Consider the following 20,945-nt stretch of genomic DNA (forward strand, 5'->3'; position numbering starts at 1 on the left):
TAATGTTACAAAAAGTCACTAGAGATGACCGCTCAGACACAGTTTATAGCCAACTGAATGTTTTTATTTCAGCTTGCTGGCACCACATGTAGTTATTCCGGGACTTATGTGTAGCCCCATGTGTCCAGAGCACAGGGTTTTGAAGGTAAAATCACATGTCCTGGCTCTTAATTGACAGCTGCTTGAAGTTGGGGGGTGGCATGGGGGAACAGGTCTCTTTGCAAGCAAGCAGTATAACAGAAGCTCAAATAAGCAATGAGCTGGAGGAGGAAGCTCTACAAAAGCAAGCAGTTTAACCGAAGCTAAGTTAGCTGGGACATCTTGATCTTGGTTTCTTAGAAGGGAGCTGGATAATTTTCCATGGGTTTCTTCATCAAGAAGATCAAATTCTACTCTAGTCTAAAAGTGGCCTCAGCAAAAGTGCAAGATGGAAGAACCTCTGCAATGTCTTGCTCAGTCACAATAAAATATCCAATTTTATAACTTTATAACAAAATGTGTTGTCCACTAATAATGTCAAATGACAATGCTATTATCCAAATGACAAAACTGCCCTATATCAAAATTGTCAAACATATACATATGACATATTATATATAACATGAGATAGTATGTACTATATATAAGTATACAGTATATATAAATATATAGTATATTCTATAATATATAGATACATTAGAAAAAAACCCCAAAAACCATACACAAGTACTTCTAATTTCTAAAATAAATATTTAAAATTTGTATTTTCACTTTGCTAGCAAAATTCAGTTTAGAAATGTCTGAATGTTTAACAGAAGCATCTCTAACAATTTAATCATCATTTAAATACAAGATATTCATTGTCTCTCTTTTTGGTAAGACAATAGCATAGCTCTTTCTCCATGATTTAAAGATATCAATGTAAAACAGCTTCCATCTCAAAGGAAATTTTTGTTTTGGAGATCATTGCTGTTTTTGATCATTGCTATTTTTGATCATTTGAGCAATTACATTTAATTGTTGAAATTTTCATTTAAACCATGATTTCTTTCATGGTTTCACTGAGTTACTATGTGGATTTTCTTCTCTTGCTGGTTCCATACACTCAATTTGGAATCCTATTTTAGGGAGTCTGGGAATGGCCACTTATGTGGTGTCATATTGGCCTTTTTTAAACATCAAAATGGTGCAGGACCTCATTTTTGTGGACAGCGCACACAGCTATAGAGCGTGAACTTCAGTCGGCAGGAGGCATGAGGAGCAGACAGGAGAACGGGAGGCCTAAGCCAAGTGACACAGACTAGAAGACACCGAGATTCATCAGTTCTGTAGAATGAATATGCGCTACAAACCAGAGTTAAGGAAACTGTGGGTTTTTAATTAAACAAATAAGATTTTTAGTTATTCTTATTTTGCACACACAGATAACTAGGTCTGGTGGAAGATGCATTAACCTAACTCACTGAAACATTTGCTTATGTGTCGAAACCTCAAATAAGTACAGCAAATTTTATTTTTAAAACAATGCAAAAAGATTTTTTAGAAATACGAGAAAATGAAAGAACAATTATGTTGTAAAATTCAAAGTCCAAAAAATCAAACACTTAGCACCTCCTGAAACAGAGCTCATTTTTCGCGAGTGACCAGTACTGCTGTGTCCACATTGAAACTCCTTATGCCTGGATGAGATGACCATGCAGACGTGCTGACTCTTCTTCACAGCTTCACTGGGACTGAGCACTGTCTTCCACAGTGGTGTGCGCTTCACTGTTGTGCCACTTCCTGTAGCTGTATACTCAAACAGAAAGGAAGGAGAACACAGAGTAGAGACGAGGCCCTGAGGAACTATGATGCTGAGGAAGTCTCCTACAATGAGGCATGGTGCACAGCATTCTCAGACGTCCGGGATCAGGCTAAAGGTGAGCCGAGTAGCTAAGATTTAGCGTGACCAGTGTTTGAAGTCACTGAAGCAGAAGGGCAGAGTTAAACGGGTACAGAACTGGGCTGGCTCATCCAGTGACACCCCAAATATGGCAGAGAAGGACACGAGCTTGCATTAGAGTCCAGATGTGGAGATCAGAGGATGACAGACAGGAGTGGGCTCTCTCCTTCCACCACATGGGTTCTGGGAATCAAACCCAGGTCCCCAGGCTTGGCTGCAGAGACCTTTATGTAGTGAACACAATTTCAAGACTTCTCACTGTTTCCCCCTCTGCACAACAGGGGCACTTACCGGCTCTTTTTTGTTTTGATGTTGTTATTGTTGTTGTTTATTTGTTTGTTTGTTTTTGAGACAAGGTTTCTCTGTATAGTCTTGGCTGTCCTGGAATCACTTTGTAGACCTGGCTGGCATTGAACTCACAGAGATCCGCCTGTCTCTACCTCCCTGCGTGCTGGGATTACAGGCATGCACCACTGCATCTGGCTTGTTGTGAAGTATTCTTGATGCACTTATGACATCAAATTAATTGACATTGGAGATACGCCAGTAGAAAAATAAAGGAATATGTTGCAGTTTTGTTTAAAACCAAGTAAACTACACATGGACATTAAATGGTAACAAATAGCACATCATTACTGCAGACAGGAGCATGCCAATTTACAGCAATGTTTGATTGTGGCAGGATCAAAATGAAGACCTTTTTATCCCAACATTAAACCTCTCACAAACACAGCAGGAGAAAAGCCTTTGAGGGATTATTTACTAAACCCCAAACTTAATTCAGCAGTCACTATCTGAGTTAAAGCTGGTCCACTGGTAGCGGCCAGGTGTCTTATGTCCAGACCATATATTTGAGCCTGCTGGAAAGGGAACAGGGCATATGTACATTTCTTATGATGTACCAGCAGTAAGTATTTGTTACCTGACGTTCCAGAGAAAACAGTGAACAGTAGGGAAAATCCAAAAATGACCTTTACCATCAAGCTGGGTAAGATCATAACAATCATGGGCATAGCTCTGGGGAACCAAGAGAAAGATTGCCCAGAGGTAAGTAAGTGGACCCTCCTCCCTGAAATATCAAAGATTAAATGTCAACCTTCCCCAGGAGAAAGGCGAACAAACAAAGCCACCCATGTGATTGCTTCATCTTCCAAAGAAGAACCAGGATAACTTAAAGTAGTCGCCATTTCCACTTATTAATCAGGTTCCAAAGCTTTCCACAAATGACTGCAGTTATTTTCCTGGGAAGTCCAGCATGGGTGTTGCTGGCACGTGCTGCAGCCAGGAGAGTACCTGGTGCATCTTTCTTAGGACTTGCCACATCTGTCCTAAACTCTGCATCAAGCTCTTTACGATGAACTGGTTTCCTGGGTGGAGCTCTGAGACAGTCACTGAGGGCAGTGTTCCTAGAAACCTCTCATTTCTACTGTAGGAGGAATGTCCACAGACTGCGGTTTTGTTGGAAGGCCAGACCCCCAAAAGCCTGCTGAGAATCATGCCGCTCAGCCATGAGTCCAAGTCACTCAGGCCGTTAACTACTTGTGTGCTAAAATAATCCCCATGTGTTTCAGTTCAGAAATTCTAACTTTTAAGCCAAGGGGAAAACTGTAAATAATAGTAGGCATATTTCTTAAAATACAAGATGCTCAGGAAAGGGCTGAGCTCTTCATGGTGGCATCCCTTTCCTGTGGCCCCCATACACACCACAAATGATATCACTACCTATTGGATGAAAAAGGCATATATATATGTACTATATAAATATATATTTACTATATGTATAATTTTACATATATATATATGAAGGTTCTGTGAGATTGTTTAGCAGGTAAAGGCATCTGTTATTAAACCTACCAACCTGAGTTTGATAGTTAGCAGAGAACCAACTCCCACAAGTTGTCCTCTGACCTCTACATGGGCACCATGGCACATGCTCACTCAGCCACACATGTGGACATAAACAAATAAAAAGTATGTGTGTGTGCACACATAAAATGTTTAAAACATTTAAAAATTAAATGTTTCCTTAAAAATATCTGTATGTAAATGGAAAAAGTACCTTGCTAGTCTGCCATGGTTCACCACGGAGTCTTCTAAATTGAGTGCAGAAGATAATCATGAAAAGCAATGCAGAATATACTAGTCACAAGAAATAAACGAAGCTTGCATTGGTGACCAATTACCTGTAGGCAGAGCTACATCCCCTAGGGAACCTCAGATGGAAACAGTTTATTGTGTCTACAGGAAATGAGCACTGACATTCTCATCTGCCAGCACCCTTTATGGTTCCATGTCCCAAGGAGGCCAGCCAATCAGGTGACTTCCCATCATGGAGGATACAGTGATTGTCCTTTTTTCTTTTCTTTTTTTTTTTTTTTCCATTTTCTTTAACATCTTCTTTAAAAGACATTACAGCACATGCGAGGTCCCAAGTGTGTCAGCTAAACATGTGGATGAGAATGGAAACAAATTTAATGTGAACCCCATTCCTTTGACAACTAACATAAATCCAGAATACAAATAGATCAATTCTCTCTCGCTAATTTTTTTTATCACCTTTGAAGACACAACAGTTTTTAAACAAACTTGTCTGTTAGAGAATCTCCAAATTAAATTACAAAGACATTTGAGTTGTCATTTTTCTCCTTACGGTAGATTTAACTAAAACACAAAAGAGGACCATGCTAGCAATCTCCATGCTAACAGTAAAGGTCCATCAATATTCCCTATCTCTGAGTTACAGAGTGAAATATGGAGTCTTCAGCTGCTCACCCAACAGTTAAGTACAAGATTGGAAAGGTTTTATTCCAATTTCACCACTGACTTACAACAGTGAAACAAATGAAAAGAATTAAACCAAAACTTGCAAATGGGCTCTGAATAACCAGTTTGGTACTAAAAGAACAGTATATAAGCATAAAGCACTTCCAAAAGCTCTAAAATTGTCATTTAACTAGAATGTCTATAAGATCCATGAGAAAACAGGTAAAACTCTAAATCTAGTCAGCAGCATTCTAGGGAACAGTGGATACCAAGTCTGGAAGGCAAGAAATTAGAAGGAGAAACAGCAGGACTGCACTTATGGGAGGCTGGGGACCAGTTGCTGTCAACACTACCAGCACCAAGGCTGCCCCTTGAGACGCCTTCCTGCAAACTCAGAGGCAGGAGCCAGGTAGTCATTAATTGCAGTGGCTACAGCAAGAGGGATCCATCTGTCATCCGCAGGTCAGATCTGCAGCTCTAAGCGGCTGTCAGCACTTAATGCTCTTCCCATTACATCACTTTCTAAACTTAAACTGAGTTATAGTTTAAGTTACTTGAAAAACTGGCAGAGTTTTCCTTATTCAACTGAGCAAATGGAAACATTGCCTATTTTAACACTTTGCTAGTTCGGGTGGAAGTCAGACTAGACAGACTTGGATTTTAGGAGCCAGCACTAGATTTGTAACATTACAGTTTTACTTAAAAGACAAAGAATGTTCTGGGAATTAACCTGGAACAAATCATTCTAATCTCCCTGTTAAATGCAAAAATCCACTCATAAGATTAGATAAGTAACTTTAAAAATCTCTTCCAAAAATTATGGTTCAATTTCAAATTGAAGAATTTGAACAATTTGTAAAATACCCATTTATAAAGATTATTCTGAGTGAGGTATCCCAGAAGTAGAAAGACACACATGGTATATACTCACTTATAAGTGGAGATTAGACATATAATATAGGGTAAACATTCTAAAATCTGTACACCTAAAGAAGCTAGGCAAGGAGGAGGACCCTGGGTAAGATGATCAAGCCTTACTCAGAAAGGCAAATGGGATGGACATCGGAAGAGAGAGAAAACAGGGAACAGGACAGGAGCCTACCACAGAGGGCCTCTGAAATACTCCGCCCAGCAGGGTGTCAAAGCAGATGCTGAGACTCACAGTCAAATTTTGGGCAGAGTGCAGGGAGTCTTATGAAAGAAGGTGAGATAGAAAGACCTGGAGGGGAGAGGAGCTCCACAAGGAGAGCAACAGAACCAAGAAATCGGGGCACAGGGGTCTTTTCTGAGACTGCTACTCCAACCAAGGACTATTCATGGAGATAACCTAGAACCCCTACACAGATGTAGCCCATGGCAGCTCAGTTTCCAAATGGGTTCTCTAGTAATGGGAACAGAGGCTGTCTCTGACATGAAGTCAGTGGCCTGCTCTTTGATCACCTCCCCTTGAAGGGGGAGCAGTTTTACCAGGCCACAGAGGAAGACAAATGCAGCCAGTCCTGATAAGAACGGATAGGCTAGGGTCAGAGGGAAGGGGAGAAGGACCTTCCCTATCAGTGGACTTGGGGAGGGGCATGGGAGGACATGAGGTAGGGAGGGGTTGGGAGGGAGTAAGGGAGGGTGTTACAGCTGAGATACAAAGTGAATAAACTAATTAATACAAAAATATAAATTTAAAAAAGACATAGACTTTTACAGTTCACACTTGTTCATCATACTTTGTCCAAATAGACTGTTTCATTCTGTCATATACTTTGGAACCCAATCTTCCAGAAGGGCTCATGGGTAACCCTACCAATTTCATGAATTGTATCTGTTGTCTACAATGCTCTCCCAGCTGGCAAGGAAACCAAGGCACTGAACAGGCTTGCATTATGTAAGTTCAAACACAGGAAATGGTCAGAAGTGGGAATGATGTGTAGCTGAAGCAGCAGATCAGCCCTTCCTTAACCTGCATCAGCTGCCAATAAAATCATGTGCATGATTTAATGACTGAGTCTGCTCTAGTGTAACAAACCTGCCCTGAGCTGAGAAAGGGAGAGGATTGCTCTTTGCAACACTAGCTCATCAATTCATTTTTGTAAAAGGCAAACAATAAGGAAAGTTAGAACGGAATTTCTAGAACCATTTATCCTGTGATGGTGTAAAATCAAAGCACTACTTTATTAAACGAGTTATTTTACACAATATGAACATAGGAACATCAATATAACTACAATTGTAAATATATATATATATATAAAACAAGAATAGACTGATCTTTCACCAAATCAGGGTATACTGTACACTCACACAGAACTGTCTGCGTGAAGCCCAAAGAGACCAGCAGAGAAACGAGTGCTTCTGTAGCCCCTTTACTTTTGCTGATCAGCAGTTTGCTTAAAAAAGCAGCTGCAGGTTTGTTACCTAAGGTCTGCAGAGCAGGGAAGGGTGGAGCCCCACACTGCTTGAGGAAGGACCAGAGCAGAGCCCAGAGAGCAACAGCTAGCGCTGCGCATGCGCAGCCGCACTTCCAGTCCGTGGTTGTCCTTTTCATCAATAGATTCTCATTTGCATTTGGAATTACATCCTTGTGATCAGACTTCCTCCACAGGTATCATCTGTGGACTTAGTGGGAAGCTTATTCTCTGTCTTGTGAGAAAGACTTTTCCTAGGGAGACACAACTCACATGTCACCCCAAACAGGGACCCCACAACAGACCACAATGCAGATACCACTAAAGTCCAAGTTGGTGGACTAATGAGTATTATTGGGGTTCCTTATAGGAATATGGGTGAGGGGTTACATACAGGAACAGAAATGACCCACAGGTAGCTGAATTACCCACCACACCAACAGGTGACAGCTCCCAAAGCTGGGAACCTGGAGCCTACTGCACAGCCCACAGGCAGCTCAAAAAGTTGGAGCGTGTTCTTTCCAAGTGACTCTGCTGGTCTAAACCATTTGGGGGGTCAAATGACCTTTCCACAGGAGTAACCTAAGCTATCTGAAAACACAGATATTTACATTATGATTCATAACAGTAGCAAAATTACAGTTATGAAGGGTAACAAAATTACAGTTATGAAGGGTAACAAAATTACAGTTATGAAGTAGCAACGAAAATAATTTTATGACTGGAGGTCAGGATTTAGGATTAGGAAGCTAATTCTTCTACCTACTGGAAACTGAACATTTCAATATATGACCTTATGGGGGCATTCCCATGCAAACTACCACAATATCCTAAAAGAAATACAAGAACATTACATTTGTAACCTTGGAGTAGGTGTAGATTTCTCTAACAAGATACAAGAAAATCCTAACCCAAAGGGAAAAAAAATGTGAAAAGGTGTTTTGTGATACTTGGGTGATTCCTCACAGAATCAACTCAGGTAACTTAGATAACATCATATCATTGCAAAATGCTGGTGCATAACCTATACAAATACTCTTGTATATAAAAAATATAAAAAAGGAAAAAACACCCTTGTATGTCTCATGCTTTTCTGTATTTCTGACAATATCTAATACGATGTAAATGCTATATTAAGAATTGTTATATTGGGACGAGAGAGGGAGTGTCGGCTTAACCATTAAAGGCTAGGCTCACAATCAACAATATAACAATTGCTGCGTTGTTCCAGGGAGAACGACAAGAAAAGGAAATCTGCGCGTGTCATTACAGGTGAAAGTGTTTTTGGTGGGAGAAGTAGTTTTCATCTACAGTTGGTTGAGTCCACAGATGAGGAAACTATAAATATGTAGGCCTCAGTGCTTTGCATTACACTTACATTTTGAATTTATATTTATAGGGATAAAACCTAGAAAGAAAAAAGACACACCATTGTGTGGAAACAGGTGTCTTAACACACATCCTAGAACAGACATTTATCCAGATTTTCATAAACATCTGGACACTAAATTACAAGTAGATGAACAAGCCAAAGGAAAACTGGATAAAACATCCTGATTAATACTTTGTGAAAAAAGAAGACCTGAAAATACAATGAACATATATTGTTCAAGCTCATTAATCTTCAGGAAGAAAACAAATTAGAAGCTGAATATGGAGCTACTTCCTGCCCGGTATTATTTTCCCAAAGGAAGGAACATAAGAACAATGTTTCACAGAATGCTTGCCTTCTGTGGGTGGGAGCACTCTGTGGTGGGAGCACTCTGTGGTGGGAACACTCTGTGGTGGGAGCACTCTGTGGTGGGACCATTTTGGAAAACTGCTGAGAAAATACATGCATACTCACAGCAAACCAGCAATTTCATTCCTAGATCTACATGCAATAAGAATCCATATATCTAGTAGAAGATTCATGCAAAAGTATTATTAGAGGTACACTCATGTTATCTTTTATCTTTTTCTTTTTATTAATTTTTTATTTTTTATATTAATTACAGTTTATTTACTTTGTATCCAAGCTGTAGCCCCTCCCTCTCTCATCTCCTCCCTGACCCTCTCTAAATCCACTGATAGGGGAGGAACTCCTCCCCTTCCATCTGACCTTAGCATATCAGGTCTCCTCAGGACTGGCTGCAATGTCCTCCTCTGTGGCCTATCAAAGCTGCTCCTCCTTCAGGGGTGCGGAGGTCAAAGAGCCAACCATTGAGTTCATGTCAGAGACGGTCCCTGTTCCCCTTATTAGGGAACCCACTTGGATCACTCATAATATCTTATATGGAAAATAATCCAAATGTCTGTCTGCCTCAGGCAAGTAAAATGTGGCATAGCCATAGAGTGCAACAAAACTAAATAGCACTGAACATAAACAAACCTGTAAGAGCACTGTCTGCTCTTCCAGAGGACTCAGCTTCAGTTCTCAGCACCCACATGGCAGCTCAGAACTGTTTGCAGCTCCAGCTCAAGGGGGTCTGACACCCTACGTAGACATGCAGGCAAAATACCAATGCACATAAAAACAATTAAAAACAAACAAACCTTAACCAAACGTAAAATAAATACATGTACACAAATGTTTATGAAAAAGATGAGATTGAGTTTATTTATTTAGTCTGTCATAGTTAGGGCTTCTATTGTGATTATAAAAAAATGACCAAATGCAGCTTGGGAAAGGTAAGGCTTTATTTCACTTTATGGCTTAAAGTCTATGAATGAGGGAAGTCAGGGCAGGAACCTGGAAACAGGAATCACTGCAGAGGAGGAATGTTGCTCATTTGCTTGCTCCCTGGCATTCTCATTTTTCTTTCTTACATACCTCAGAACTGCTGGTCCAGGGATGGTACCACCACAAGGTGCTGGACCTTCCCATCTCAATCATAAATCAAGAAAACGCCCACAAGTTGCCTACAGACCAGATTACGGAAGCATTTTCTCAATTGTGACCTTCTCTTCTCAGATAAATCTAGATGTGTCAAGTTGACAAAAATAAACAAACAAATGACAGGATATATATATATATATATCTGATTTAACTTTTATAAGACAGAGGAACAGATAACCTTATTTGTTTTAAAGGGGAGACTAGAAGTCTTTGTAGTGGTGTGGTGTGGAATGTGACCAGAAGGTGGCACCAATGCAGCACTGAAGTCCCTTTTCCCTTCCCCATCACCTCCAAAGGAGAATGTTCCTTAAATTCAGATCCTGTTCTGCAGGCACAGACCTGGCAGGCTCTGGTGAGACGCAGTGTAACGGCATTCAGTGACAATTCAACAGGAATGAGGTTGGGACAGTCTGAGTTGCATTCTTTGCAAGGAAGAAAAAAAGGGGAATGTAAAATTACCTACAGACAAGTTAGACAGTGAATTTGCCTTCATAGTCAAGTTATATTAGTGTTACATACTGAACAGAACAACAACACAAAAATTTGGTGTTTGATAGTTTATATTTAGCCATTTCAGTGAGTTGAACCAAGTAGGTAATTGAAGCACAATGGCTAATCAACAATGAAATGACATAGTTCTAAAAACAAACAAAAAAACCCACCTACGTTCTTCTGGCCCACAAACTTCTTAACAGGAGTGGCAGTGCTTAAGGGTCAGTGTAGCCAGTGCATGGAGATTCTGTACATTAACCAAAAGGCCTAAGTGGCCCCTTTACTTTAACACGTTTAAATGATTTTTTGGAGACCTTTGTCCACTTCTTTTTCTGCTGTTCTAACAGTTCGATCTCCAGAGACAGCTTGTACACCTGCAGGGCCCTTTTCACGTCGTCTGGGCTGGAGAGGCACTGCAGGAGTTTTCTGCCCTCATTCACTACCCTGCAGTCTTCAAGGACCTCCTAAAGGGAATTTAAAGAAATAAGCAGGGCAAGTGCAAAAAAGTAGGTAAGAGCTGGCGTAGTCTGAGAGGGATTCTTGGCAAAAGTGAGGTTGATATAACATGGACATAAAATCAGGACAGACTCTGCATCCTAGCAGGTGTTTATATGCAGGCCACACTACCAGGAGGAGGAGGAGGAGGAGGTGTGTGTGTGTGTGTGTGTGTGTGTGTGTGTGTGTGTGTGTGTTTGTGCGCACACACGTACGCGTGCACAGGCTTTCAGAAAGATTTTTGAAGCCTAGGCCAGACTTGAACTTAGGACTCTGCTCCTATGCCCACCTCCTTGTTGCTAGGATTGTCGATATATACCACTACACCTGGCTCTATAAGAGCAGAAAAGCATAGCTGAAGAAGAAAAGACACAGAGCTACAAGGGGATTGAGAGCACCCCATAAGAGTAGAGGGAGAGCCCTGCACATGACCCAGAAACAGCAAAGGTGTACAGACCTCAAACATGGAAAGCTGCAGTCAGGGTACTAGCTCTAGGAAAGCCTCAATTCTCAAATTCTGGGTCCAGCCTTGGAGCAGAAAAACCTACTCCTTCAATCACCATGCTGCTTCAAGGCTATAAGCATGAGTCTGGTAAATTGGGCATCCTGGCAGGAGTCATATGACAGCATCATAAACTGGGGCAGAGCCTTGGGAAGAGACCACATCACAGAATTTATGCCACTCACCAGCTTACAGTGGGGTATATCAGGGTGCCATGTCTTGTTCTCCGAACAAATGATGTTTGGGGAACCAACTAAGTCAAATCCAATATCACATTGAACAGTGACATTTTCCAGTTTAGCATAGTAATCTTTCTCCACAGACAGGTTTCCATTTATGATGAACGGTTTGGGACACACATCATTAGCAGAAATAAAGGGACCTCAAAATTGAATGAGACAATGAAAATTATGAGAAACTTTGTCTATACTTGCATTCAGTTTTCTGAGAAATGTATTCATTTTAATAATAATTATAATAGGTCCTGATATCTATTGAGAAAAGTACTATGTATATCTATCTGCTACAATTTTGTTGCCTTATAAATTTTATCATTATGCCTCTATGAATTGGTTTCTGTTGTTATTAACATTTTACCAACAATGAAACTAAGAAAGTAAATAATTTTCTAAGTCTCCTGCAGCTCCTAAGTGTTAGAACCTACGCTTTGTATTTCTTCTCATGGCCTTCATCTATTGCAGGTGCTAAGGATGCACTTTTCATTGTCCTCTTCTTTTTATATTCCAGAGTTCAACAGAAATGGTGGCTTTTGGTTGCCAGCAAAATGATGAAGGAACCAAGGACACTGAAGAGGCAGTCACATTTTACCTCATCTTCAGTCTACATCAGCTTACCAACCAGGAGCATCATCGGCTCAGATTCTGACTCGTGGAAATCTAAAGGAATGGGTGTTTTTATCTGGTTCCTTCATGCTTTGGTGGTGAGTGTGAAAGAATAAGGCATCTCTAGATGAGATGAACAAACAGCTCATTTCTACTACAGCCCATGCTGGCATAGCTGATCCATTCCCAGGACTAGCATGTATCCATTCATGAGGGCTCCATCACCCTTTACCTTATAATGCTGCTGTGTTAAGGGTTAAGTTTCAAACACATTAGGACAGGGGGTGTGCCTGAGCAACACCCTTCCACCTCTGGACATCAGGACAGGGGCTGTGTTTAAGCAACACCCTTCCACCTCTGGACATTTACAAGTTCATGTCTCTCACTAAAAAATGAATTCACTCCCTACTAACTGCTACAAACTCTTACTTGTTTCAACTTAAAAATACAAAGTTCAGAGTCTCATCTGAGACTCAAGGTATGACACAACCTGAGGCAAATTTTCTCCATCTGTGAGCCTGTGAAATCAGTTTCTCTGCTTCAAACAGGATGTGTAGGACTAGCAGAGTGAATACATTCTCAACCAAAAGGGGAAAACATATATGGAAAAGGAGACATGAGACCAAAGGAAAACTAAACTTCAGAAGGGGAAATTCATTGACTCTTTTTTTTTCTTCCCCGAATTACCATACAAAGGAAATGTTTTCCTTATGCCATTTTCATACAGCTTTAATTGATCCTCCCCTATCCACTCTCCTTCACCTCTCTCCTCCATCCTATTTTTACCCTTCCCCTCCCATTTTCATACTATTCAGAATTAATCCAACCAAACTATTTTCATAACATATTTTTCTACTTGTATCTTTAAATCAGTAGACTAGATGTTTTCCAATTCCCAAGGCCAGAGGCAAAACAATCCAATCAGTGGATGCTGAAGCCATCCACCGATCCTTAGGGTATAGCTTTTATCAGATTTCTCTGGGCTTCTTCACCTAGTAGGACAGCTTGGATAAAGGAAAATGTTACCATACTGTGTGTCAATAAGCTGCGGTCGTGAGAAAGAGCCAGAATGTCTGCTGTGTACTGTTCAGGAAACAGTATACCTATAACCCAAATAAGTACTGGACTATCTCCCAAGTGCCACCCATGGGCTTTATACTGAATGGGCAACATGAGACATGAACAAATTCTCTTCACAAGAAATAACAGCTAGAAATATCACATCTGTTAAACAAACAAACAAACAAAAAACATCCCAAGTCTATGTGAGTGTTGACCAAAGGGAATATAGAATGGCAAGTGGTGAAAGAATGTTAATCATATCAATTATAACTCTCAGAGCAAAGATAAGTCACTTCTTTGTCTCTCCTTTATAATATCTTTGAAACTATGAATGGTTACTATTTTTCCCATGATTCTTTCTTATGTCTCATACCTACTTCCTATGATAATCTAAGTAAACTGATAGATTCCAAACTAGCTTTTTTTTTTTTTTTGGCCTTGGCTTTGCTTTATTGACCTCAGAGGACCCTTTGAATACAGTTTTTAAAAAATAAATAAAGCACATACACAATGAGAACTGGATCCTGGTGAGGGGTAGCCAGTTGGTAGAGGAACAGCCAGTAACGAGCAGCTAGATCACACATCCTTCTCGCGTAAGTTTGAGTGCTCACCACATTGCCATTGGTGACAGTCCACATGAGTTTCCCATCACTTAGCTCCCTTGCAAGTGTAGTCTCCTACCCCTCCCGCTTCCACACATGGACAAGTTTGCCTCCTTCCAGTGTCATGGTTGACTTGTCTTTCTGTCACCTGCCATTGTGTCATTGAACTCCACTCTCAACTGAAAGCTGAGCTCTGTGTTCTTGAAGGTGCTATGTGTCTTTATGATGATAGTCTCCCCTCTCTTCTCAATGAATGTGATAGGCTTGGTCATGCTAGCTACCTGCCTGGTGGCAAAGCTGACACCAAGTTACTTCATGTAGTCATCAAAATTCTGGCTGTCTACTAGCTTCCAGATACCCACAAAGGCATCTGCCATGGTGCAATGAGAAAGAAGGCCCGGAGGCACTCAGAACAGCCCCAAGTCATCTTCTTAAATTTTGCTTTTATATTAACCCAAACTATGGCATGCAATAGACTGTCATGTTGAGGTAAGGATTCATTCATAGTAAGATATTCACATTGCTGTATAATAATATTTTCAATGTCTTACCATTATCAGACAGATACTTACTGCTTGTAATGTTTATTTCTGGTAACTGTGGTGAGGTAACAGCAAGAAGGTTTTTCAGGTCTGAGTCAGAACAAGAAAATGAAAAGGTTGATGTCAGTCACTAGGACTGAAGTCTTTCTTCTTCTTCATAACAAAATCTCCCATTGTTTCATGATGAAATAAGCCAGTCTTTCCCCATTGATGTACAAATACAGAGACTTAAGAGATAGTCTTTACTTTACTAAAATATGGGCCGTAGTGTTAACAGATAACAAAATGATACTGAAGGATTTTATTCAATGTGTTATGACTTCTGGCAAAGCTTTTGAAAGCCCTCTTTCCAGTATACCTTGATCTATGACTATCAGTGGCCCTGACAGTGCTGGGAGGAATATATGCAATCTTCTGCATCATAATTATTGGAAGAACAATTGCAAACTCCCTTATCCTTAAGAAGATTACTCTTCATAGAACCACACAAAATCACTTGAAATATTGGGGAAAGGATGAGGACAAGTTCCTTCAGAACTCTTACCCTCTTGACATGATGGTATTGCAGGGCCCCACTTTCCATCTGCTTGACATGAACTCCTTCCATCCATAGACATAGGGTAAGAACCTTCACCACAAATATAGAAAATATAGTCTCCATAGGCATAGGTGCATATACCAGTGAAATCTCTCCTTTCACTTACAATTTTGATTTTCTCCATATTTGGTGTTGGGCAGCATATCCCTGGGAGATAAAAAGAGACAGACCTGTTTCATCCTATGGGAGAGACACCTTTGGCGGAAGTCTTCTTTATGAAAGTCTACTTCATGAAAGACATTACTATTCAAACTCATGGAAACAGGTTAGAATGTCACTTTCAGGAAAGAGGAAGAATTACTCAATAGGTAGGAAGTTTCCATTGAATAAAGTCTAGAAATATTCAATGAAAAACAATACAGAAACACACTCAACAACTACAACACTACATAGTCATCAGTAGAATATATTTAACTGGTTATAAATATGATTTGAAAGAAAAAAGAGGAAATGCCAAATAAAGGGGTCAGAGTAAGTCTTTCTTTGATATTTTCCTCATTAAAACATACAGTTTGGGCCTGGACAGATATCATGCAGACCCTAAGAGAACACAGATGTCAGCCCAGGCTACTATACCCCGCAAAACTCTCAGTCCACATAGATGGAGAAAACAAGATATTCAATGACAAAAACAAATTTCAAAAATACCTACACACAAATCCAGTGTTACAGAAGACACTAGAAGGGAAAATACAACCCAAGAAAACTAGCTACTTTCAAGAAAACACAGGAAATAATTAACCTCATGACAGTAAAACAAAAAGCAACCAAACACACAACCTTATGACCACAGCCAACATCAAAATCAAAGGATCTAACAGCCACTGGTCATTAATCTCTCTCAACATCAATGGACTCAACTCTCCATTAAAAAGACAAAGACTAGCAGAATAGATATGTAAACAAAACCCAGCAATCTGTTGCATACAAGAAACACACTTAAGTCACAAAGATAGACATTACCTGAGGGTAAAGGGTTGGAAGACGACTTTCCAAGCAAATGGACCCAAGAAGCAAGCAGGAGTAGCCATTCCAATAGCTGATAAAATAGACTTTCAACCAAAATTAATCAAAAGAGATGGGGAAGGACACTTCATACTCATCAAGGGAAAATTCCACCAAGAAGACATCACAATCCTGAACATCTATGCCCTAAAAACAAGGGTACCCACATTTGTAAAAGAGACAATGATAAAACTTGAACCACACATAGATCCCCACACATTAATAGTGGGAGACTTCAACACCCCACTCTCAACAAAGGACAGGTCAACAAGACAAAAATTAAACAAAGAAACAATGTCTCTAACAGAGGTCATGAATCAAATGGACCTGACAGACATCTACAGAACCTTACACCCAAACACAAAAGAATTTACCTTCTTCTCAGCACCTCATGGAACCTTCTTCAAAATAGACAATATAGTTGGTCACAAAGCAAGCATCAACAGATACAAGAAGATTGAAATTCCCTGTATCCTGTCTGATCACCATGGAATAAAGCTGGACCTCAACAACAACAGAAATAGCAATAAGCCTAAGCACACATGGAAACTGAACAACTTGCTACTAAATGACAGCTGGGTCAGGGAAGAAAGAAAGAAATTAAAGTCTTCCTAGAACTCAATGAAAATGAAGACACAACGTACCCAAACTTGTGGGACACAATGAAAATAGTGCTAAGAGGAAAGTTCATAGCACTAAGTGCCTTCAAGAAGAAAAACGAGACAGCTCATTCAAGCAACTTAATGGCCTACTTAAAAACCCTAGAAAAAGAAGAAGCAGACACACTAAAAAGGAGTAGAGGGCAGGAAATAATCAAACTCAGGGCTGAAATCAATCAGTTAGAAACAAATAAAACAATTCAAAGAATCAATGAAACCAAAAGCTGGTACTTTGAGAAAATCAACAAGATAGACAAACCTTTAGCCAAGCTAACTAAAAGGCAGAGAGACATGATCCAAATCAACAAAATCAGAAATGACAAGGGAGACATAACTACAGACACTGAGGAAATCCGAACAATCATTAGGACTTGCTTCAAAAGTCTATATGCCACAAAATTTGAAAGCTTAAATGAAATGGACAATTTTCTTGATCAATTTGACTTACCAAAGCGGAATCAAGACCAGGTAAATCAATTAAATAGTCCTATATCCCCCAAGGAACTAGAAGCTGTCATTGAAAGTCTCCCATCCAAAAAAAGCCCGGGACCAGATGGTTTCAGTGCAGAATTCTACCAGACCTTCAAAGAAGAGATAACTCCAGTTCTCTTCAAACTATTCAACAAAATAGAAACAGAAGGAACATAACCAAACTCATTCTATGAAGCCACAGTCACCTTGGTACCTAAACCACACAAAGACTGAACAAAGAAAGAGAATTTCAGGCCAATCTCCCTTATGAACATTGATGCAAAAATGTTCAACAAAATACTTGCAAACTGAATATAAGAACACATCAAAGATATCATCCACTATGACCAAGTAGGCTTCATCCCAGGTATGCAGGGGTGGTTCAATATACAGAAATCCATCAATGTGATCCACCATATTAAGAAACTGAAAGAAAAAAAAACCACATGATAATCTCCCTAGATGCTGAAAAAGCATTTGACAAAATCCAACATCCATTCATGTTTAAAGTACTGGAGCGATCAAGGATACAAGGCACATACCTGAACATAGTAAAGGCGATATACAGCAAGCTTATAGCCAACATCAAACTGAATGGAGAGAAACTTAAAGCAATCCCACTGAAATCAGGGACAAGACAAGGCTACCCACTCTCCCCATATCTTTTCAACATAGTTCTGGAAGTCCTTGCTAGAGCAATAAGACAGTCGAAGGAGATCAAGGGGATACAAATTCGAACAGAAGAAGTCAAATTATCACTATTTGCAGATGATATGATAGTATACCTGAGTGACCCTAAAAACTCTACTAGGGAACTCCTACATCTGATAAACACCTTCCGCAAAGTGGCTGCATACAAAATTAATTCAAAAAAAATCAGTAGCCTTCCTATATACAAAACACAAAAGGGCTGAGAGAGAAATTAGGGAAACAACACCCTTCACAATAGCCACAAAGGACATAAAGTACCTTGGAGTAACCCTAACCAAGGAAGTCAAAGACTTGTATGAAAAAAATTTCAAGTCTCTGAAGAAAGAAATAGAAGAAGATATCAGAAGATAAAAAGATCTCCCATGCTCATGGCTTGGCAGGATTAACATAGTAAAAATGGCCATCTTACCAAAAGCAATCTACAGATTCAATGCAATTCCCATCAAATTACCAACACAATTCTTTAAAGATCTTGAAAAAAAATTCTCAACTTCATATGGAATAACAAGAAACCCAGAATTGCTAAAACAATCCTCTACAATAAAAGATCCTCTGGAGGTATCTCCATCCCTGATCTTAAGCTGTACTATAGAGGAACAGGTATAAAAACTGCTTGGTACTGGCATAGAAACAGAATGGTGGATCAATGGAACTGAACAGAGGTTCCAGAAATAAACCCACACACAATGGACACCTGATCTTTGACAAAGATGCCAAAACCATACAATGGAAAAAAGACAGCATCTTCAACAATGGTGCTAGTCTAACTGGATGTCTACATGTAAAAAAATGAAAATAGATCCATACTTATCACCCTGCACAAAACTGAAGTCCAAGTGGATCAAAGACCTCAACATAAAACCAGACACATTAAATCGGTTAGAGAAAAAAGTGGGGAATACCCTTGACTCATTGGCACAGGAGACAACTTCCTGAACAGAACACCAACAGCACAGGCTCTAAGAGCAACAATCAATAAATGGGACCTCATGAAGCTGAAAAGCTTCTGTAAATCAAAGGGCACTGTCATGAAAACAAAATGACTGCCTACAGATTGGGAAAGAATCTTCACCAACCCTCTATCTGACAGAGGACTAATTTTTAATATATATAAAGAACTAAAGAAGCTGAAAAACAGCAAACCAAATAATCCAATTAAAAAATGGGGAACAGAGCTAAACAGAGAATTCTCTGTAGAGGAATATTGAATGGCAGAGAAACACTTAAAGAAATGTTCAACCTCATTAGCCATTAGAGAAATGCAAATCAAAATGATCCTGAGATTTCACATTACACCCATCAGAATGGCTAAGATCAAAAACGCAAGTGACAAGAATTGCTGGAGAGGTTGTGGAGAAAGGGGAACCCTCCTCCACTGCTGGTGGGAATGTAAACTTGTATAACCACTCTGGAAATCAATCTGTGCTTTCTCAGACAACTAGGAACTGTGCTTCCTCAAGATCCAGCCATACCACTCATAGGCATACATCCAAAAGAGGCTCAAGTACACAATAAAGACATTTTGCTCAACCATGTTTGTAGCAGCTTTATTTATAGTAGCCAGAAGCTGGAAACAACCCAGATGCCCCTCAACTGATGCAGAAATTGTGGTACATCTACACAATGGAGTATTACTCAGCAATGAAAAATAAGGAAAACATGAAATTTGCAGGTAAATGGTGGGACCTAGAAAGGATCATCCTGAGTGAGCTGTCCCAGAAGCAGAAAGACACACATGGTATATACTCACTCATATAGACATATAACATAGGATAAACCTACTAAATACTGTACATCTATAGAAACTAAGCACAAGAGAGGACCCTGACTAAAATGCTCAATCCCCATCCTGAAAGGCAAAGAGGTTGGACATAATAAGAAGGAAACAGGAAACAACCTAGGAACCTGCCACAGAGGGCCTCTGAAAGGCTCTGCCCTGCAGACTATCAAAGCAGACGCTGAGACTTATGGCCAACTGTTGGTCAGAGTGCATGGAATCTTTTTTTTTTAATTTTATTTTTTTTCTTATCAGTTACATTTTATTAACTCTGTATCCCAGCCATGTCCTGCTCCCTCATTCCCTCCCAATTCCACCCTCTCTCCCTCATCTCCACAGTGCCCCTTTCCAAGTCCATTGATGGGGGGGACCTCCTCCCCATTCATCTGATCCTGTTTTATCAGGTATCTTCAGGACTGGCTGCAAAGCCCTCCTCTGTGGCCTAACAGGACTGCTCCTCCCTTGGGGGTGGGGAGGTCAAAGAGCCAGTCATTGAGTTCCTGTTAGAAATAGTCCTTGTTCCCCTCACTATGGGAAACCAATTGGTTACTGAGCTACCACAGGCTACATCTGAGCAGAGGTTCTAGGTTATATTCATACATGGTCCTTGGTTGAATGTCAGTCTCAGAAAAGACCCTGTGCCCAGATATATTTGGTCCTTGTGGAGCTCCTATCCTTTCCCCATCATACTAACGCCCCTTTCATATGATTCCCTGTACTCTGCCAAAGGTTTGGTCATGAGTCTTTGTATCTGCTTTGAAAACACTGCTAGTTAGAGTCTTTCAGATGCGCTCAGTAGACTCCTGTCATACGTTCAATGCACATCCCATCTGTTTTTCTAAATGAGGATTGATCATCTTACCCCATGTCCGCTCTCTTGATTATCTTTTTTAGGTGTATAAATTTCATTATGTTTATCATATCTTATAGGTCTATATAAGTGAGTATATACAGTGTTTGTCTTTCTCCTTCTGGGATATTTCATTCAGAATGATCTTTTCTAGATTCCACCATTTGAGTGCATGGAATCTTATGAAAGCAGTGGGAAATAGTAAGAGCTGGAGAGGATGGGAACCACACAAGGAGAGCAACAAAACCAGAAAACTTAAACACAGGGAACTTCCCAGAGACTCATACTCTAACCAAGGACTATTCATGGAGATGACCTAGAACCCCTGCACAGATGTAGCACATGACAGTTCAGTGTCCAAGTGGGTTCCATAGTAATG

General features: G+C 40.0%; 1 protein-coding gene and 1 pseudogene across 3 annotated transcripts in view; both read right to left on the bottom strand.

Annotated features, from left to right (window-relative positions):
* Positions 1-9,741: 9,741 nt before the first annotated feature.
* LOC110550320 (zona pellucida sperm-binding protein 3 receptor-like) overlaps positions 9,742-20,945 on the bottom strand; it is a 47,419-nt gene continuing 36,215 nt past the window's right edge. For all 3 annotated transcript variants that reach the window (XM_060372025.1, XM_060372024.1, XM_060372023.1), the window contains 5 exons: positions 15,040-15,240; positions 14,526-14,585; positions 11,633-11,829; positions 10,621-10,914; positions 9,742-10,380 (listed from right to left, as the gene is read on the bottom strand). In XM_060372025.1, coding sequence (XP_060228008.1) covers positions 10,705-10,914; positions 11,633-11,829; positions 14,526-14,585; positions 15,040-15,240 — 668 coding nt within the window. In that variant the 3' untranslated portion in view covers positions 9,742-10,380; positions 10,621-10,704. The remainder of the gene's footprint in view (positions 10,381-10,620; positions 10,915-11,632; positions 11,830-14,525; positions 14,586-15,039; positions 15,241-20,945) is intronic.
* LOC110550309 (fatty acid-binding protein, heart-like) lies at positions 13,795-14,515 on the bottom strand (annotated as a pseudogene).

The sequence above is a fragment of the Meriones unguiculatus genome, chromosome 18 (assembly GCF_030254825.1).
Source record: "Meriones unguiculatus strain TT.TT164.6M chromosome 18, Bangor_MerUng_6.1, whole genome shotgun sequence".
NCBI classification, from domain to species: Eukaryota; Metazoa; Chordata; class Mammalia; order Rodentia; family Muridae; genus Meriones; species Meriones unguiculatus.